Source organism: Ambystoma mexicanum, chromosome 7q (genome assembly GCF_040938575.1).
Source record: "Ambystoma mexicanum isolate Mex_15411 chromosome 7q, UKY_AmexF1_1, whole genome shotgun sequence".
NCBI lineage: Eukaryota > Metazoa > Chordata > Amphibia > Caudata > Ambystomatidae > Ambystoma > Ambystoma mexicanum.
The window spans coordinates 844,244,714-844,264,356 of record NC_090941.1 but is presented as its reverse complement, the minus strand read 5'-3'; the positions used below and the strand labels follow the sequence as shown (position 1 = coordinate 844,264,356).

The following is a 19,643-nucleotide window of genomic DNA, read 5'->3' as shown; positions in this document are numbered from 1 at the left end:
TTGATTAATTCACAAAATGTTGACATATACATACATGCATTTTCTATATTGACATATGTATTTATGTTTTGATTTTTCTACATAATTATAAATAGACCCAATTGGTCTTTTTTGAGCTTGTAACCGTAGGACCAATGGCCTACGTAATAAATTATGAAACTTTTAGTATAACAAAAATACTACCCACTGTGTGTACTCTTCTTTGAGATGATTTAATAACCCATGGAATAGGGCCCAGTTGTAGCAGAAACTGGGTCACTGAACTATATGATAAATGGTTCATCTGGGGGACCCCCCTATGTGTGCTAGCCAAACTCGTAATGCGGCTTTATATGTCAAATGTGATTTCACAAGGACTAATCAAATGTGTGTTTATTTAGAGCTTAGAGAATCTAAGAGAAGAGGATGTATGCCCCCATTCCACACAATCATAATTTCAGATAGTTATATTACACACAATGAAAGATGCTTTCACATGAATTAATAGACATTCAACCATCAGCAAAAACTAAGCAAGCACTGTCAAATCTAACAATGTTGTCTTTTGTCTAGGCAGGGAATAGTCATAAGCCGCGTACTGTCATAATGCCACTACTTGGCCACAAAATGGCAACAGCTGGAAAACTGTGCGAGTATCTGGGCATTTGATGTCAGGGGCTGCCAAATGCTTAGTTAGACACAAGCCAAAACGGTTGGCTTTGCCAATGATTGTTTCTGCAAGGACATCAGTGCAAGGAACAGATGTGAGGACACAGCTATAGCTTATAAATCAAGTGGTTGATAAAAACATTTGATTTCATAAGTAGCTCATTAATAACAGCAATTAATCCATTAACTCTCGGAAGACTGCTTACAAACAACACTGTCGGGCCCTATACACAAAAAGGTTTGAGGCTACTGTGTGATTGAAAAATAAAACATTTTGGGATCAGCAGGTCAGCAATAGTGGCTGCTTATAAGTGGCCCTATAGTGACACCTGATTGCCAAAACTAAAAAGGATATGTTCTGAAAAACAATAGAATGATCAGCTTTGACAATTCAAAACGAGATACTCACTTGCTAAAACTGAAGTTGACAGACTGGTCACTCAAAACCTCAAACTGTATAGGACGGTCCCCCATGCAGTACTTCCGGAAAAGCTCAAGGCAAGTGTGTAAAGCGCGCCGAGAGGGTTTGTTGTCATGAAAGAGATCCCCACCCAAAAGTAAAAAATCGACCTAAAGAGAGAAAAGATAAAATGCTTAGGTTACCTGCAGCACCTGTAGAACTCATCAGTTAATTGTTATATAGCATTCTCAAGAGAGTAGCGGAACAAAGTCGGGCAGTGAGCGTACAACAGGTAGGTGAGATAGGAGGCACAACTAAATCACATGCTCACCTTTAAAACGTCTAGTATACACCTAACGGTGGTCAAAATTTACTGTGCGATCAAATTAGAAGAAAACACATTGGGCCTCATTACGGGTCCGGCCGTAACCGTGCCGGTAAAACTGGCAGGTAAAACTGGCAGGTAGCCGCCGGACCCGTAAAAAGTTACTGGCGCCTGGCTTGCCGGTAACACCGGGGTATTACAACCCCGGCTGCCGGAAAGTCAGGCGCCGGTAATATGTTGATCACCATTCCCATCGAGCCCAAAAGACTATGAGAATGGGGACCACGGAAACACCGGCACTGGTAATAACGGTGCCAGTGCTACCGTGAAAGTCTGTGGGCAGGTTCTGGTCCACCCGGCTAGTCAGACTTGCCGGGCTGGAGGGCACCCGCCCTTTAGACTTGTACTTTGCCGGTCCGGAAACAACAGTGCCGGTAAGCTTACCGGCACCGTTGCTTCCGGACCGGCAAAGTTGTAATGAGGCCCACTGTGTCTAAGAAAATGTTTAATTTACATTTGAAATTGCTTTGAGTTAGAGAACACACCACCGTCAGGTGAGTAGAGCAGTAAGAGTTAAATATTAACAGTGTGTGGTGACTAAGAGCTATATGCAGAAAATGCTGCTTAAAGAATTAATACTATAAAGTGAGGAAAAAACAAGGATATGAAGCGAGTGGGCCATCATGTACATATAGCACGTAATTACATAAACATTCCTAACGAATCTATGGAATTTAGAATTGATCAATTTGCATTTCTTGTGGTAACTTGCAAGATCGGTTTATAATCTTTCTACGACTCCGATAATCACAATAGGTTCACAAAGATGTGGTCCCTGCAGTTGTTCAAAAGGCCAGGTAGTCCTTCAGTGCTTCTTTTATTGATGATATAACAGTGAAAGAGTGCAACAAGGACAGAAAAACAGTACACTAATAGCACTCAGGCTTGTGTTTTTTTTATAGCTTCAATAATAGTGTGATGATTTATACAGTGCACCCTACCTACCAGTTTGTTGCACTTTCAAAGTGCTGCAATAAACAGTGTCGCCATTATTACCAAGATTAAGGGCTGATTCTGCCCGACCAGAGAATCATACCCATGTTTGCGTCGGCTCCGAAAATAAGTGAATTTCACTTAGATATCCGCTCAGCTCATGGTTTCTGAAGGCTAGTGCCCACAGAGGAAGAGAGCATACCGAGTACCCCCTTCACATGGACCTCAGTGAATGAACATACATCTTATCCTAGAAATATGCCTGTATGGTGTATGCAATTAAGATGGCATGCCAGCCTACTACGTTATACAGCTGCTGACAACTTTCAGTGATCATTAGGGATGAAAAAGTTAAAATAATCCATTGCTTCAACAAAGTAATTTTGGCAAGTCTGAAAAGATCTACATGCAAATATTCAAACTGTGATAATGCTTCCCGTCTGGAAATAACTTGATGAATCGGCGACTTAAAGCTCCGACAATGTATTGATTTTCAGACACTAAACAGACTGCTATTAGCACGTTTGTTCCTGTTAGCAAGCAGACACCTACTTCAACAATAGTGATGTGCTCCCAGAAGGTATGACGCACAAACTTAATTAGTCTTATTCTGAAGATTAACGGGGTAATTCATAGAAATTCGCACAAAATTGGCGCACGCGGCTGGCGCACAGAGTTCCTGTGTGAATGTCTGTGCCAGCCGCGTGCGTTAAAATTGATTTCTGCGCACAGCGTATTCATGGATTTTAGCCTCCAAAAGTAGCCTTGGCGCAGAGACCCTGCAGCAGCGCCAGTTACGCCCCCAAGAACGCCCTCGCGCAAGGAAAAGCCATCAAAATCCCCAATCCAGCGCAAAGGGCTGCGCCAACCCTGGACCAGTTTACCGGACTGCCAAACAGCAAACGCCAAGCGGGGAACGCGTATTACGGGTTTCGCAGTAACTTCCACACGCGAAAGGGCCTGTGCGAGTGGTGTACGTGGATAATTGTTGTCCTCGTGAATTTATACACGCGATTGGCCTGGGTACGTGTATTCCAGGGGTGCGCGGGAAGTCTCGCACGCGATTGGCCTGGGTACGTGTATTCCAGGGGTGTGCGGAAAGTTTTACACGCGATTGGCCTGGGTACGTGTATTTCAGGGGTGCGCAGGAAGTTCTACAGGCGAATGGCCTGGGTACGTGTATTCCAGGGGTGCAGGGGAAGTTTCACACGCGAATGGCCTGGGTACGTGTATTTCAGGGGTGCGCGGTAAGTTTTACACGCGAATGGCCTGGGTATGTGTATTCCAGCGGTGCGCGGGAAGTCTCACACGCGATTAGTCTGGGTACGTGTATTTCAGGGGTGCGCGGGAAGTTTTACACGCGATTGGCCTGGGTACGTGTATTTCAGGGGTGCGCGGGAAGTTTCACACGCAATTGGCCTGGGTACGTGTATTTCAGGGGTGCGCGGGAAGTCTCACACGCGATTGGCCTGGGTACGTGTATTCCAGGGGTGTGCGGGAAGTTTTACACGCGATTGGCCTGGGTACGTGTATTTCAGGGGTGCGCAGGAAGTTCTACACGCGAATGGCCTGGGTACTTGTATTCCAGGGGTGCAGGGGGAAGTTTCACACGCGAATGGCCTGGGTACGTGTATTTCAGGGGTGCGCGGTAAGTTTTACACGCGAATGGCCTGGGTATGTGTATTCCAGCGGTGCGCGGGAAGTCTCACACGCGATTAGTCTGGGTACGTGCATTTCAGGGGTGCGCGGGAAGTTTTACACGCGATTGGCCTGGGTACGTGTATTTCAGGGGTGCGCGGGAAGTTTTACACGCAATTGGCCTGGGTACGTGTATTTCAGGGGTGCGCAGGAAGTTTTACATGCAATTGGCCTGGGTACGTGTATTTCAGGGGTGCGCGGGAAGTTCTACACGCGAATGGCCTGGGTACGTGTATTCCAGGGGTGCGCGGGAAGTCATACACTCGAATGGCCTGGGTACGTGTATTTCAGGGGTGCGCGGTAAGTTCTACACGTGAATGGCCTGGGTACGTGTATTCCAGGGGTGCGTGGGAAGTTTCACACGCGATTGGCCTGGGTACGTGTATTTCAGGGGTGAGCGGGAAGTCTCGCACGTGAATTGGCAGTGTGGGTCCTCCCAGGTGTCCCCTCTACCGCCTCCACGGCCCCTGCAGGCAGCCCACACCACAGGGGACTACTGTGCACCCCTGGTCATGTCCCGCAGGCAGCCCATCCACCATGGGCATGCCCCTGAGCCAAGCCACATGTCACGTTGCAATATGATCACCAACACATGTCTCCCAGCACCCCCACCCCCCGGTAGTCAGGGGCACCTTCCAGCAGGCCCCCACACATGTCTCCCAGCACCTCCACTCCCCAGCAGTCAGTGCCACCTGCCAGCAGGCCCCCACACATGTCTCCCAGCACCCCCAGCAGTCAGGGGCACCTGCCAGCAGGCCCCCACACATGTCTCCCAGCACCTCCACCCCCAGCAGTCAGGGGCACCTGCCAGCAGGCCCCCACACATGTCTCCCAGCACCCCCACCCCCCAGCAGTCAGAGGCACCTGCCAGCAGGCCCCCACTCATGTCCCCCTGCACCCCCACCCCCCAGCAGGCCCCCACACATGTCTCCGAGCACCCCCACCCCCCCCCAGCAGTCAGGGGCACCTGCCAGCAGGCCCCCACTCATGTCCCCCTGCACCCCCAGCCCCAGCAGTACAGGGTACCTGCCAGCAGGCCCCCACTCATGTCCCTCTGCCCCCAGCTCATGACGATCCTCAATCATGGCCCTTATGGCCAGCCTACCCAGCAGAAAGACCCCAACCAAGTATTGCATCCACCCACATATAAAAGGCAATTACATGATACAACCCCAATGTCAAGTATGTAAATGAACACATGTCCGTCACACACACACAATGGTTGCAAGTGAATGTGAAAACCCATATCTTGATCCTCATGAAACCAATGACATAATACCACACATCGAAGTATGAAGAAAAAAATGTATTAAACACAGCATGAATGTAATTAAAATCAAACAAACAACAATGGGAATAAAAAAAGGATAGCTGGATGTCCCTGAAAGAATGAAAAACAAGCAATCCTAATCCAAAGAAATCCAAAAGAAATGGTGTCCAAAGTCACAGTCCAACAAAGCAAATCCAAGGGAAAAAACAAAGTGAAAACCATTTCTCCATGGTGAAATTTTAAAAAAAGAAAGAGGAATCCAATGGTGAACTATATACAACAATCCAGGGTCCATGAGCCCAACTGAAGAAATGAAACCTATCAAAAATACTACCTATTAAAAAAATATATACAGAAACGTGGTGCATTGTCCAAGCGCAACCAAAATAAAGAAAAAACGAAAGGAAACTTCACACTAAAGAACTATTTACAAGGGCAGCGGGCTAGTCCGACGGCTCACTTCGGAATGTTCCGGGCCAGGGCATCATCAAACTCCTGCTCAATATCCTGGAGGCGGTCCTCTTCTATGGCCCCGAGGGTTCACAGGGACGACGACATGTTCTCCTCCAACGCCCTGCGAATCGCCTCGAGGCACTCGGCCCGCCTCAGGGCCCTCCGCATGGAGTTCTCCACCCTGACCATCGTGAGCCGTGCCTCTTTCGCCCGCTGCTGCTCCGCATCTATGGCGTGGCCCAACCGCTGCCACACGGAAGACATTTCCCATCCTGGGTCCTCCTGCCCCCCGGCCGATGCCTGCCCCTCCGATGTCGAAGGCCCCGAGCCATCATGGCTCCCACCTTGTTGCCACTGCTTCTGCTGTGCCTGTGCCCGTGCCCTGGCTCCTGCTGCCTGCACATCCTCCTGCGGCTGGGGTGCAGTTGTTGAGGTGGCCACCCCTGCTGGACGTCCGATTCTCGACTGTGGCAGGGATCTTTCCTCCACCAGCCTGGCCGCACAGTCAGAGGCAGCTCCACAGGGCACCCAGGTGATACATGGGTGGGAAGATGGCACGGAGGACGACTGGCACATAGGGGGTTCAGGTGAGGTGGGGGTCGAAACAAGTTCCAGTAAACAGAGGAATCCGGCCTGGCTGACCTGTCCCAGTAGGCTGACGTGGTCAACGAGCCATTCGAGATGACGTGCAGTCTCCTCATGAAAAGACTGCAGGTCACCTCGCATGGCCCGTTGACGCAACGCCACACCACCCAGGACAGGCTCAACCCGGTCCCGGATAGCCACATCCGCAGGCAGAGGAAGGCCAGTTGTCGTCAGCTCATCCCCTGCCTGAAAACGGGTCTGGACGTAGGCATCCCAACTGGTGCAGGATGATGCAGTCACAGGATCGGGGACAGGATTACACACAGGCACCTCCGCGGCGGCCTGTGCTGCCTCCTGTTCCTGCCCCTGCACTGCACCACTACCACCAGTGGAATCCCAACCTCCAGACCCCGTCTCTGTCCCTGGCACGGCCTCCTCCTCCACCAAACCCCCCCACCAACCTGGATGACTCTGTGCCAAATTCCTCCATCGGGCCCTGTGGGGTCTCAGCTGCCCCTTCTGCTGCCGAGGAGTCCAACTACGTCCCAGAGGAACAGATCCAAGGTGTGGGAGAACTGCCAGATTACGAGGCATTGTCCGGTGAGTGCACATGCATGTGTGTATGATCCATGTGTATGTTGTGTGTGTGAGGGGTTCTGATTGAGTGCAAGGTGAGGGTGTGTGTGTGTCTGAGTGGTTTGGGTCACCCATGTGCTTCATCCAAAACATTCTGCGCCCCTGGTTTTGGGTATTACAGTATCCCTTCTGCCCACAGTAGACATTTTTTTGCTACATCACGCCAGTTGCCCTTGAAGTGGCATCTTGCAACAACATTGTTCTGTATTTTTAAGTGTTCATTCAGGCTGATTGTTTCAATTCCCCCACTTTTACTACACATTTCTCAGCCCTATTGTCACATATGTTGCATGCCTATGGTACATGCCATCTGTGTGATGGCATGTGTCATGTATGTGGATTGGACATGCCACTCACAGGCCAATGTGTGATGGCACTGCTAGCCAGCATGCAGCTCATGTGTTGCTCTTCCATCTTGGTGTCATCAGTGTCTGCCATTTGCCTCCCCTTCAAACTCAGTGACAGTGCATGCATGGGAGGGTTAGAGTCATGTGGGACATGTGTCAATCAAGTACTGGTTCTGTAGCCTGTCAGGCCTAATTGTGTGCCATGGTGCTAATGTCTGTCCATTTTTTGTCTTTCATGTTTTTGCAGGGGATGACGCACTTGATACTGTTGAGGCTGAGGAGATGGTGCAGACCCAGGAGGGATCTCGGGCACGACCGGGCACCAGTGGGGGACGTGGTGTGGTGGTGAACCCTCTCTTGCTGCAGACCATTCTCTCGAGGGGGGGCTCTGGGTGCACCTCCCCAGACCTCTATTCAGGTGTTGATTTGGATGATGAGACCTATGTGCCGTCGCAGGTAAGTGTTTCTGGAAGGGATTCTGTTCTGCCCTACCCACCTGCACCAGGGGTAGAGTCCACTATGGGAATGTCAGTGTTGGTAGGTCCGCCTTTGGTGGTTACGGATGCAGGGCCACACTCCGCAACATCTGATCCGGTTCCTGGGCCAGCAGATCAGAGGGGAAATGCAGTCCTGCAGCCTCAGGCAGTGCCGACACAGCAAGGCGCAGTTTGCCTTGCCCCAGACAGCTGTGGTGCCCACCAACGCGGTGGCCATACGCCACCAGGCAATACTGCATGGGAGCAATCCATATACGGTATGGCAAACCAACAGGCAGCATCATCTAAGATGATGGCTCAAGCAATGGAGAGGGTGGCAACTTCCATTGTCCCCCCGGAAAGGCAGATGGAGCAACTACAGCAGGCAACAGACTCCATTTGCCAATCACTCAGGGAGGACATGTTGGCGTCCAACAGGGACAGACGGGCGGCCCTGGACACTCTGCGGGAAGCCATTTCTATGGAGTCCCGGGGCCACAACGAAGCCCTGAGGGTAGAAGTCCTCAGGCAGACTCTTGTTGACCTTGAGGCTTCCACTAACACGAGGACAGAACAGCAGCTGGAGCGGCTCACACGTACGCTCTCAGCTGAGATGCAGGAAACTCGGGAGGAGGTCCAGGCATCACGTCAGGTGGTGCATGGGGATCTCCGCACTATAATCCTCCAGAACGAGACCTTCCACATCCGCATGCTTGCTGCCATGGAAGACCAGACTATGGCTTTGCGTGGGCTGCCTCCCATAGCACCACCACCTCCTGTGGCGGCAGCAGCACAGGGTGAGGAGAGCGACCACAGCAAATCTGAATCTCCCACGATAGCGTAGCCATGCAGGCCATGAGCCCATGGAGGTGATTTTTTCCCAACATCCACACAGGTGGCTGTTGGTGTGCACCCTGTCCTCGGATCTCCTGGGTGGCCTCCCCCACCCACCCTGGCCCCCACATGGCCATTTTTGATTTTTGATTTTTGTTACAGTGTGTTGCCTTGTGTGGCTCCCATGGGCATCCACTGTATTCCGTCTGGGCACATGCAGGCTTGTCCTGAGTTTGGGTTAGATGCTTGGGTTCGTGAGACACACACCCCTCCTGCTTCCCGTTTCCATGGGCTTGCAAAGGGTGTGCCCAAGTGACAGTGACTTACACAGTGACGATGGACTCCCGTGGCATGTGTGGGCAGTCTGTAGTCAATACGGTGTATACATTCCTAGTGCATATTGTTGTTGTATTGTACACTGCATGTTGTATTGATGTGTGCTTGTGCATCCATGTCTCCCTTCCTAATTTGCAGGTTCATTCCTCATGTCTTCACAAGGCCGTCTACTTTGGAGATGGAGTTCATGTTGTAAGCAGTGCACTTGCAGATTTGCGTGGCACCAACGCTCTACAATTGGAAGTGGTCGATGTGCTGGCATAATCAGGTTGTAAGACTACGTATCCTTTAACTTGGTACTGTCATGTTTATGCTATGTTTGGGGTTGGGTAGCTGCATTGTATTGTGGTAAGTATTTGGTCATGTGTGTTGTTAGTTGTACATTAATGGGAGCATATTGTGTGTGGCCAGTTTCCATTAGGGACACTGTACTTTGTGACACTTGTGTCATGTTTTGGGGATTACTTTGTTTGCTCTCACATAGCATGACATGCCATGGTGTGTTGGGTGGCGGTGCTGGGGAGGGGTTGGGTGACATGGCACTGTTGTCATGTTGTATCTTGCAAGGGGGTAATGATTTTAACAGCATAGAAGTGTGTCTTTTGATGACACAGCATTGGTGGTGTTTGTGTTGGTAGGGATGCACACAATGGAACACTTCCAGGTGAACAATCTCAGGCTGGTATGGTTGTGACAGTTGACTGTCACTTGACTCATCAACATTGATTGTCAGCTGGTATGTGCCAGGGCTGTGTGCACTCAACAGGGGTGTGATTTTAGGTGAAGTAATTAGCCACCAGCTGCGTACGGGCTGCCTCACCCCGTGCCCTTTCCCCTCCCATGCGCAGCGGGCATGCATGTGGTTGGGGATGTGGGGGCACCACCATGTCCACGGCCAGGCCCCAGCGTGTTGCAACGTTGTGCAGGACACATGCTGCCACTATGAGCCTGCACACTACTGGGGGAGCGTAGAACAGCAGTCCGCTAGAACGGTCAAGAGAGCGAAAGCGTGACTTGAGCACTCCGAATGTGCGCTCCACTATGCCCCGGGTTGCAATGTGGGCTGTGTTGTATCTTTCCTGGGGTGGCGTGGTGGGGTTCCAAATTAGCGTCATCATGTGGGTGCTCAGAGGGTAGGCACTGTCCCCTGGTGAGGTGGTGATGGGTATCATTAGTGGGGTAGTGACATTACTCAGTATCTGACATGCATGCATGTGCAGTGGCATTTATACTCGCCAAGCAGCCATGTATCGCCATGCCGTCCAGCTTCTAGGTCCCGGTTTAGGGTTGACATTCTGTAAATGAAAATGTCGTGGGTGGAGTCTGGATAGTTGGCATATACTGAGGTGATGATTCCCTTGGCATCACATACTACCTGGACGTTGATGGAATGCCAGTGCTTGCGGTTTCTATAGATGTGCTCAGATGCCCTGGGGGGACGTAGAGCCACATGGGTGCAATCAATGGCACCTAGCACTTTGGGGAATTGTGCCACCCCGTAGAAATCCTGGGCGGCAGCCTGCCTTTCTGCAGGTGTTCTGGACAGGTATATGTGCCTGCGGACTGATGGGCGTGCAGTGATGATGGCCAAGACCTGGTGTAGGCAGCGTGACTGCGTGGCCTGTGACACCCCCCCCCCTACTATGGCACTTGTCCGCTGAAATGATCCAGTGGCCAAGAAGTGCAGTACATTAAGGACCTTCTCGAGGGGGCTGAGTGCTTGGGAGCACAGGGTGGGTGATGTGAGGTCATCCTCCCACTCACTGACCAGGTCGAGTATTATGTGAGGTGGAAACCTGTACCTCCCATACACCTGGTCATCAGGCATCCCCAAAAAGGGTGGTTCTGGGTGTAAAAATTCTGGCCCGGACTATCCTCCTCCTCCTCCTGCGGTATCCCACGGCCACTGCTGCTATGAACGGTATATTCATCCTGGCGTCTGAGCTTGTTTGTTGTTTGCGCGCACTTTTATGCTGCGCATCCTGCTGGCGTACGTGTTTCCGGATTGGCGCGTCTTTTTTGGCGCATGCCTTAGCCCCGTTCGATTCCATGAATACGTGTTGTAGGCGAGCGTGTAGGACTTCCCACGCACCCCAGTAATACACGTACCCCGGTCACCCATGCCCACTCGCGTGTGAAACTTCACGTGCACCCCAGTAATACATGTACCCTGCTCGCCCAGGGCCAATCGCGTTTGAAACTTCCCGCACACCCCTGAAATACACGTACCCAGGCCAATCGTGTGTTAAACTTCCCGCGCACCCCTTGAACACACATACCCAGGCCAATCGCGTGTAGAACTTCCCGCGCACCCCTGAAATACACGTACCCCGCTCACCCAGGCCCAATCGCGTGTGAAACATCCCGCGAACCACAGATTTACACATACCCCGCTCGCCCAAGGCCTATCGCGTGTGATACTTCACACGAACCCCTGAAATACACGTACCCCGCTTGCCCAAGGACTATCGCGTGTGAAACTTCACGCAAACCCCTGATATACACGTACCCCGCTCCCCCAGGGCCAATCGCGTGTCGAACTTCCCGCGTACCCCTGAAATACACGCACATGCTATTTTTCACGCAGCAGGTGTCCGTGTTTGTCGCATACCCCTTTGCACGTCCTAGGGGGTCACAGTATGGGACATTCATCAGAGCTGCATATACGTGCTTTTGTTAGTGCACATTTTGGCGCACATTTTTTTCCTGCGCAGGAACGCTACCGCCTGCCTTCGTGTGGCAGACGGGTTTGGGTCTGTGCGCGTCTTTGCCCGTGTGCTGGTTTTCCCTATTCGATTCCATGAATACGTGTTGTAGGCGAGCGTGTGGGCGTTCCGCGCACTTGCCTCCTGTACTTCCCCCGTGACGCCCACATTTTCACGCGTTGTTCCCCATTCCGAGTGTTGCGCCCTGTGTTCCGCCTACTTTTGTTATGTGCGCGGCGCTATGTGCGCTTTCGCTGTGGCCTTAGCGCACGCCGTTAGATGACCTGTGCGCCGACGTGCGCCGCACACTTTTTCAGCGCACATCCCAGATTTTACTCGCGCACGGACTTCCATGAATCGATGTGCGCTGGTTTCCCTGCGATATTCGCACTTGCACTGCGATTTTCAGACTTTCACTGCGAATCGCACGTTTTCGGAGGCTTGCGCCGAAATTTTCAGCGCACATTCATTCCATGAATCGGCCTGAAAGTGCACTTTTGGCCCCAGACGAGAAGAGCGTCTGCAGCGTACATGAAGAAAAAATACTCTAATGTTGTGCAAGATGTGTCCTATGTGGTGCATTAACTCATGCCACATGAAATAAAGGTCCAAACATATTCTAGTTAAAAAAAATGTTAAAAAAACAGGGGTTAATATAACAAACACCATTGGGATCTAGGGGTTTATCTATAACAGAACATTCCTCCCGGTAATGATCCATTGTCAGGATCGGTCAAAGACTAAGGTACCAGGGTCCACTTTCTCAACACGTTCTCAGGGATATAGCGCCCGCCGCTTTTTTGGTCAGCTACAGCCACATGGACATAGCTCCCAACCACTTCTCTGCCGCTCTTCTGCTTCACAGGGATATAGTGCCTAGCACAGCATTTGTAATGCAGACGTAAGGCTAATGCCTGCCCCACTTCTTCATGATCTGAGGTTAGACTGTATGGAATCATTGATTAACTTCCCTCACCCATGCCAAACTTCAACTACCACCTTAAAGACACCTGATAAGAGTGCTGTTACGCACACAGCAAGATGGCCGCATCTTGAGAACGCTCCGGCTGCCGAATCTAATATCCTGTGGTGCATATCCTTCCAACCCAGCATTCGAGGTGGCAAAGACACTAGTAGTCTTCCGTGGCTGGCCATGCACAAAGTGTTCCATCCCTAGTGGCCGCATGATAGGAAAAACAGAGTGAGACACTGGGGAGGCCTGCCCGAACATCTGACCTAATGGACACCACCAGGGGAGGAGCTGTGGCGCAGGGTGCTCAGCACGTACAAGAACATCAAGTCAGGGACTGCAGAGTCTCACACATACCGTGCCGGAACACTGCACCTGGGTCCCCGATCTCCTCAGTGTGCCCATAAAGTCTGCCATGCTTGTCCACTCTGGGACGGCGACCTCCAGGTAAGTGGCACCCAGAATTGGTGGCAAGGGCAATGGGACGTCGGGGTCAGAGGTGAGTGTGCCGGCCGCAATGACAATAGCTCTCCCTACCGCACCAACATGGCCCATAGGCCTACTATACTATATTGTGCTGATGATACAATTGGGAACCACATCTCCCCCATCGCGAGGAACGAGACAGGAATGCCCCATATTTCCACTCCTATTTCACCTAGCCATAGAGCCACTGGCTTGCTATATTTGAGAATTTCATAGGCACAGGAGGAACAAAATCTACTAGCAGATTAGCATTATTTCACTGTACACAAATGATATGCTCCTGTATGTCAAGGAACTTAAGCGAATCCTACCAGCGATATGGCGCCCTATCGGGATTGAAAATCAGTTGAGAGAATTCAGAGATACTGCCACTGACACCCGGTACCACACAGGAGGATACTCTGGCCAACCTCAAATGTTGTGATATCGATAGACGTTGCCACACAATATGTCTCACGACTGCACCACTGGAGCACCCACTGTGGAATATTTGGGACTGATTCTTCACCTTAATCTGCCACTGACAATTCCTATTCATAATTTTGTTCTTTCCATTTGCAAGACTTTGGTGCTTCCTTATTTAATTTCACAAACTACATATCTCATAGTGCACCTTGTGGCAGTTCTCATTCCCTGGCTGTTTCTACGCAGCAGTCTTGGAACCGTGATCCCGAGAGCCCTTAGCGATCAGTGCTGCTTTTGCTTTCCCAGAACCGGAGAGGGAGAAGGCAGACTGCAGCTGGTGAGCCTGCTTCTTCTCAGGGCAGGTCAGTGTTTGGGTCAGCTGCCTGCAGGAGCACAGGGCTCTTGCATGGAGTTCGCTTTCAGATCCTTGTGCTTTGATCCTTGGATTTCTGCAATGTATTTTTCTTCCAGAACCTGCTCAGGTTCCAATGCCCTGTGCTCTCTGCCTTGCAGACCTGCTACTCAATATTCACCCCCTTGCCTTCTGCCCTGCACCTCTGTGCTTCCTGCACTGCAGCCCTGCTCCCCTGCTTGCAGTTCCCGTTCCCTGTCTTCAGCCCCTTGCTCTGGAACACCAATTATCTTGTTCCCTGCATGCAGTTCCTTGTTCTGTGCCCATAGTCTGTGTTACCTGGCTTTAGCTTCCTAGATTTCAGTCCGTAGTTTCCTTGTTATCTGTCTGTAGTCCTGCCCTTGTTATTGCAGTCCATAGTTACAGTTCCTCGTTACTAGTCTGCAGTTCAGTCCTTGCTCTCCTAGTCCAGAGTTTCGGTCCTGAGTTTTCTTGTTCCTGGTCTACGTTTCAGTCTGCTGTTCGTTGATTCTGGTCCTTAGTTTATAGTCTGCAGTTCCAGTCAACTGTACCCTTTCACTTAGATTCTTTTCTTCTTGCTTTTCCTCTTTCTCTCTGTTCCGTCCTGAACCATGGCCACTTTGACTTCCTATTTCTTTCCTGCATACTTCTGTTCTTGTCCTCACTCGTGTTTGTGTAAATCCTTTGTTCAGAGTTTGGCTGCTGGGTTTCCCCAGCAGGCAGGCAATCTCTGTCCCTTTCCTATCCAGACCGCTATGCTGTGAGGAATCAGAAATGTGAGGCAGACAACTTGGTAAAGGTTTTTCACAAGAAGCCATTTTATGAACTCATAAGCGTTTGACAAATGCCTCACTATACCCCTAACCTAACAAGGATTTCCCTGCCTGAAAGGAAATTAAAGGAAAACACTAATAAAAGGAATCTGTCCCTCACACTTGTACATACATCAAAATCCTAAAGGTAATCAATAGCAATTCAAATGCAAAGAAATAACAGTTATATGCAACTTAAACCTAATAACTGTATATCCTTGTAACCTGTAGATCCCATTCCTCGAGATTCAATGCAGGAATTTCAATCAGACGTTCAAATAAGAAAGTTCCTTTTTTGTAACCAAGTTTTGATCATAGAGCTCACCTTGCTCCAATCCAAAAGTCTTTCACCTGGACTTTTAACAAACGTTCCATCAGCTGAAAAGTATTTATTTTTATTTTTTTTTATTTGTATATAATCATTTTAGATTTTTACAAGGACGTTACCATAGGTAGAGAAAAGAAAATCTTGAAGTTTAGCGGCTTCTACTATTCGGAACTAGAAGGTAGTAGAGAAGGCGCTAGAAGTAGATGAAGTGGAAGGATCCTCTATTCGCATGTGTTTTCAGCTGGAAGTTGTTTGGTCTTCTCCATAGCGATGGTCAGGAGTTTAGCCGTCGCTATTGACCATCTGGTATGGGCGCCTGTGATGCGTCTTTATCTCTTCACATGTAACAATAAAACATTCAACATAACTTCACCTCAGGAAAACAAAAATATACTTTCACAGTTCTTCTGTATCAATAATAATGCTTTGTCAGGATGATTCTACAACCATTTGGTGAACACTTTAGTGGTCTTGCCACTTCTTCACAACCTTCAACCACAATTTTTCATCAACAATGATTTCTTCCTGGTCCAGTAACCTGTCAGGACTACCACTAGAAAATCTGTGTTCTGGTATACTCGCCTGCCAGAAAAAAACACTCCTAACACTACTACAAGTGTTCTGTGGTAAGGTTTACTTCAAGCCTTTTTAGGAAAAGACTAACTTTCAACAACATCAAAATTCACAACTTCTTCTGGGAACACATGATTCACATTGGTGCCATTTGTTCCACTGTTGTATTTGCCCTATGCAATGCAGGTTATACTTCTTTCCTCCTGGATACCTTCTACCAGAAGGGCTTCTCTCCTGCCACTCTTGGTTTCTCACTTTCACATGAAATAACTGCTGACAATGTTCTTTGATCACACTTGCCCCACTTTGGATTCAGCAATTGCGTGTTGATGTCTTGTTCAACAATTGCCTCTTTCTCACTCTGGCAAAAATGGTTATAATCTCTCTGTGAAAATATTCTCTCGTTAATTGGCCAATAAGGTTTATATGCTTTGTAAAATATTGCCCCCTCTTTACTTTGGCAATGCTGGTTATGGCTAACTGATTCCAGTATTATCCCCTCTTTGTCTTGGCAACAATAGGAGCGTTGATGATAATGATTATAACCTTTCTTTATAAAGTTCTTATGCCGCCAATGGAATTTCTTTATGTTAGTTTGGTTTTCAAAAAATGTATCTTCCTTTCCTCTCCTTATCCCAGAAGCTCACTGTCTCTAGAGCTCTGGTTCGCTCTAGGCTGGACTATTCTAACAGCCTCTTTCTAAATCTGCCTGCTTCTACTCTCCGCCCTCTGCAACTCATCCAGAACAGGACTGCGAAACTTGTCCTTGGCCTCAAGCCCAGGGGTCGTTTCTCTCTATGACAGAAATCTCTGCATTGGCTCCCAGTGGCTGCGAGGATTAAGTTCAAAACCCTCTGCATTGTCCACAAGGCCTTCTGTGGCCTGGTGCCTCAATACCTTCAACTCTCTCTTCCTAAATACCTACCGTCTCAAGCTCTTCGCTCATCCGCCTCCAACTCCCTCAAGGTCCGTCGCTTCTCCAAGCAGTTGGTGGTAGATCTCCTTCTTCAGCTGGGGCCTCCCTCTGGAAAAGCCTCCCTGAAGATTGAGGAGAATCCTCTCCGGGTTCCGGTAGCACCTCAAAGCCTTTCTCTTCGCTTCTGCTTTTTCTCTTCCTCTCCTCTGCTGACTTCCTGGCTGAAACTTAAACTGCACTGGTTACCTGACCACCCTCTGATCTCGGTCCCAGGTCATCCTCCTCCGCCAGTCGCACACCTGCACTGCCTTCCTGGCAATCCCTGGACTTGGGGACTGTTTTCTGTTTCCCACAGTCCCACTACCAACACTTGACACCTGTTGTCTGCACTTACCCTTGCACTTGCCACCTGCTGGCCGTACTTTTACTTATTGTTATTTATTCTTTTATCCCATGTACTGCACTTTTCTCTACCCCTTCCCCCTTCCCATGCACTTGCGTGATCTGAATGACACCTGGCCTAGGTTAGTTTTCGGTCTTCCCTTTGTTCCCCCTCCCTTGCCTCGTCGCACGTGGAAACATTTGTGTATAGGCGTGTTATAAATGCCATATATCATATCATATTAATGGCCAGCGGTCAATCACGGAGCACACTGGGATTACGGGTCAATGGTAAACTCGCTGGTGTAGTAGGCAAGCACGTCTGCTCAGTCCGCTGCAACTCTTCAGTTTGCTACTGCTGCTGCCTCTCAAACGGCAGTCTGCTTTTCAGATTTCCCGTGGCTCACACAGACCTCAGTTATGCTTCTACTGCTGCCTCTTGCACAGTAGTCTTCTTTGGGTTTCCAATGGCCCGTGCTGACCAGTAAAGGAGCTTTTCTTGCTCCCAATGTCCTCCGGTGCTCGCCAGCCACTGGGACACTGTGTACAATTAGGAGAGCCTCTCTCTCCAGGTGGGAAGCCTGTTACCACACCGCTTCCTGCTGCGCAGCCTCTGCAGTTAAGGTCATCAGGCTTGGAGTGTTATTACTGTTAGGGAACTGCGTAAATATGAGTAAGCTGTTGTAGAATTAAATCAAGTTATAGCTCACACATCGCTCACCTTGGCAATCGATGACTCCAACTGGAAGGGTTAAAGCAGCTGTGAAGATTTCCCAGTGACAGCCCTGGCCACTCAGCCCAGGGTAATGTAACCCAGGAGAGCGGGTAGGACTCCCAGGGAAACTCTCAATGGGAAGAAAACCCTGGACGAAATCCCAGCTCGTGTAGATCAGGTTTTATGATGGAAGGTAGGACATCTCAGACAGGAACCCCCGGGAATCACACTAGACACCTTGTCTGCAGGAATGAGAAGTGAAGAAATTGGGAACAGGTTAGAGGAGGGTTCATAGAAGGGAAAGGAAAGAGATATCAATGGGAACACTCTCACCCAAAAAGGACTGGAGAACAGTTCGGATCTGGACCCTGGCTGAATAGGACAGCTTAGCGCGAGAGTCGGAAGAGTCTGGAAGGATAACAGAAGATGAGGACCTGGTAGAATATTCAAGGGAATCCTAGAGAAAGGGAACTTACTCAGAAGGGGATCTGTCTGGAATGGGAGACAAATAAGATGGATTCGCGAAGCCGGTGGAGAAGGAAACCAGCAAAGGCTGAGAGGAGGATCTGACGAGAGAAAGTAACACAGGGTAAGTAGGAGCCGCAATCAAACAGAGAGAAATGAGAGCATGAAGAGAAAGTTTTCAGAAGCGAACTCACGGAGCGTCAAAAGCAGAAGCGACGCGAAGCACTGGTCGCTTCGTTTCCGGATAAAGGATCACGTGATCGGTCGTCCGCACGTCAAGGGAGCGTGCAACCACTAGACCGCTGCCAGCAGGTCGGGAAAATTCACCAGCTTCCATCTTAGAAACGTTAGGAATCAGGACGCCGCACAAGCGGGTCCGTGCCCATAAAGACCACTTGCCGCGATGTGTAACATGGAGACCCTCACAGGACCAACATCTGCATCACAAGTAGCAGCGGTTCCGGCGTCTCCTTTCTCCTTACACTGCAACTGTTGCGGACAGCTTCTACAACAACTCCTTCCACTTCTAATGGCTGGCACCTGAGGGGGCCCTATTTATTCAAAATGTCTCACTCAGGTGTGGGTCATTAGAACCACTAGACTACATCTTGCAATTCAGTGCCTCAGAGTCCCTCTTCCTCATCCCAGTACTAAGTCCCCAATGTTCTGATTATCTTCTCCTTCAGAGGTTTCAATTCCACAATAGGCCATTAGGATAGTAGGATCTCTGGGGGAATTAGCAAAGGGGTTTTCACATTTTTCCTGACCAGATTCCCTCCTTCATGTGATCCTCCCTCAGAACACGATCCCCAGGGTCAGGATGCATCTACCTTTCCCTACTCACATGAGAAGGGTCCCAGGCCAGGGTTTCAGGTATAATCGCCTCACAGTAATCACAATGCGTACTATTTGGCAGCACAAGTTCAGTATGTAACATGGTGATTGTCATTGACGACGGAATTTTCCCATGTTGGGATAGTGTCATGCCTGCTAGGCCCTCGCACGTCCGGGTTCAGCACCCTACATCTACAGCCCAGAGATCAGCCAGACCATTTTATACTCGGTGGCGACTCTGGGGAAAGATTCCTGGTAAACGCCGTCATTTCCGCTAAAACATGGCGAACTTCTTTGTCAAACACGCTGCTCACATTATCAGTCCGCTCGATAAGTATGCGTGAGTATCACATGACTGGACGTCAACGCGCTACTCACGCATTTTACGTCAGCTGACTCTTATTTAAACGGAAGTCTCCCGCTATTCGGCGCTTCTGATCGTTGTTTCTTGGATCTTCGTTCCGGAGCCTGGTTCTACTTTGCTTCTAAGCAGCTTCCAATCTGCTTACGCTTGCTAGCCGGATCCACGCTGCTATTTCTGGTGGTTCCTAAACTGCCTTCCTTTCTGCTAGCTGGATCCGCGCTGTTGTTCTTCTGGTCTCCTGTTTCATCCCAAAGGTCGTAGCCAGTCTCAGTCAATTGTGGACATTCATGTTCTAGGATTACCTCCTCATCCAAA

The 19,643-nt window shown here is 49.7% G+C and overlaps 1 protein-coding gene across 2 annotated transcripts in view; it reads right to left on the bottom strand.

Annotated features, from left to right (window-relative positions):
• Positions 1 to 19,643, bottom strand: part of MRE11 (MRE11 homolog, double strand break repair nuclease) — a 1,502,633-nt gene that overhangs the window by 1,350,956 nt on the left and 132,034 nt on the right. For both annotated transcript variants that reach the window (XM_069639266.1, XM_069639267.1), the window contains exon 4: positions 1,058 to 1,218. In XM_069639266.1, coding sequence (XP_069495367.1) covers positions 1,058 to 1,218 — 161 coding nt within the window. The remainder of the gene's footprint in view (positions 1 to 1,057; positions 1,219 to 19,643) is intronic.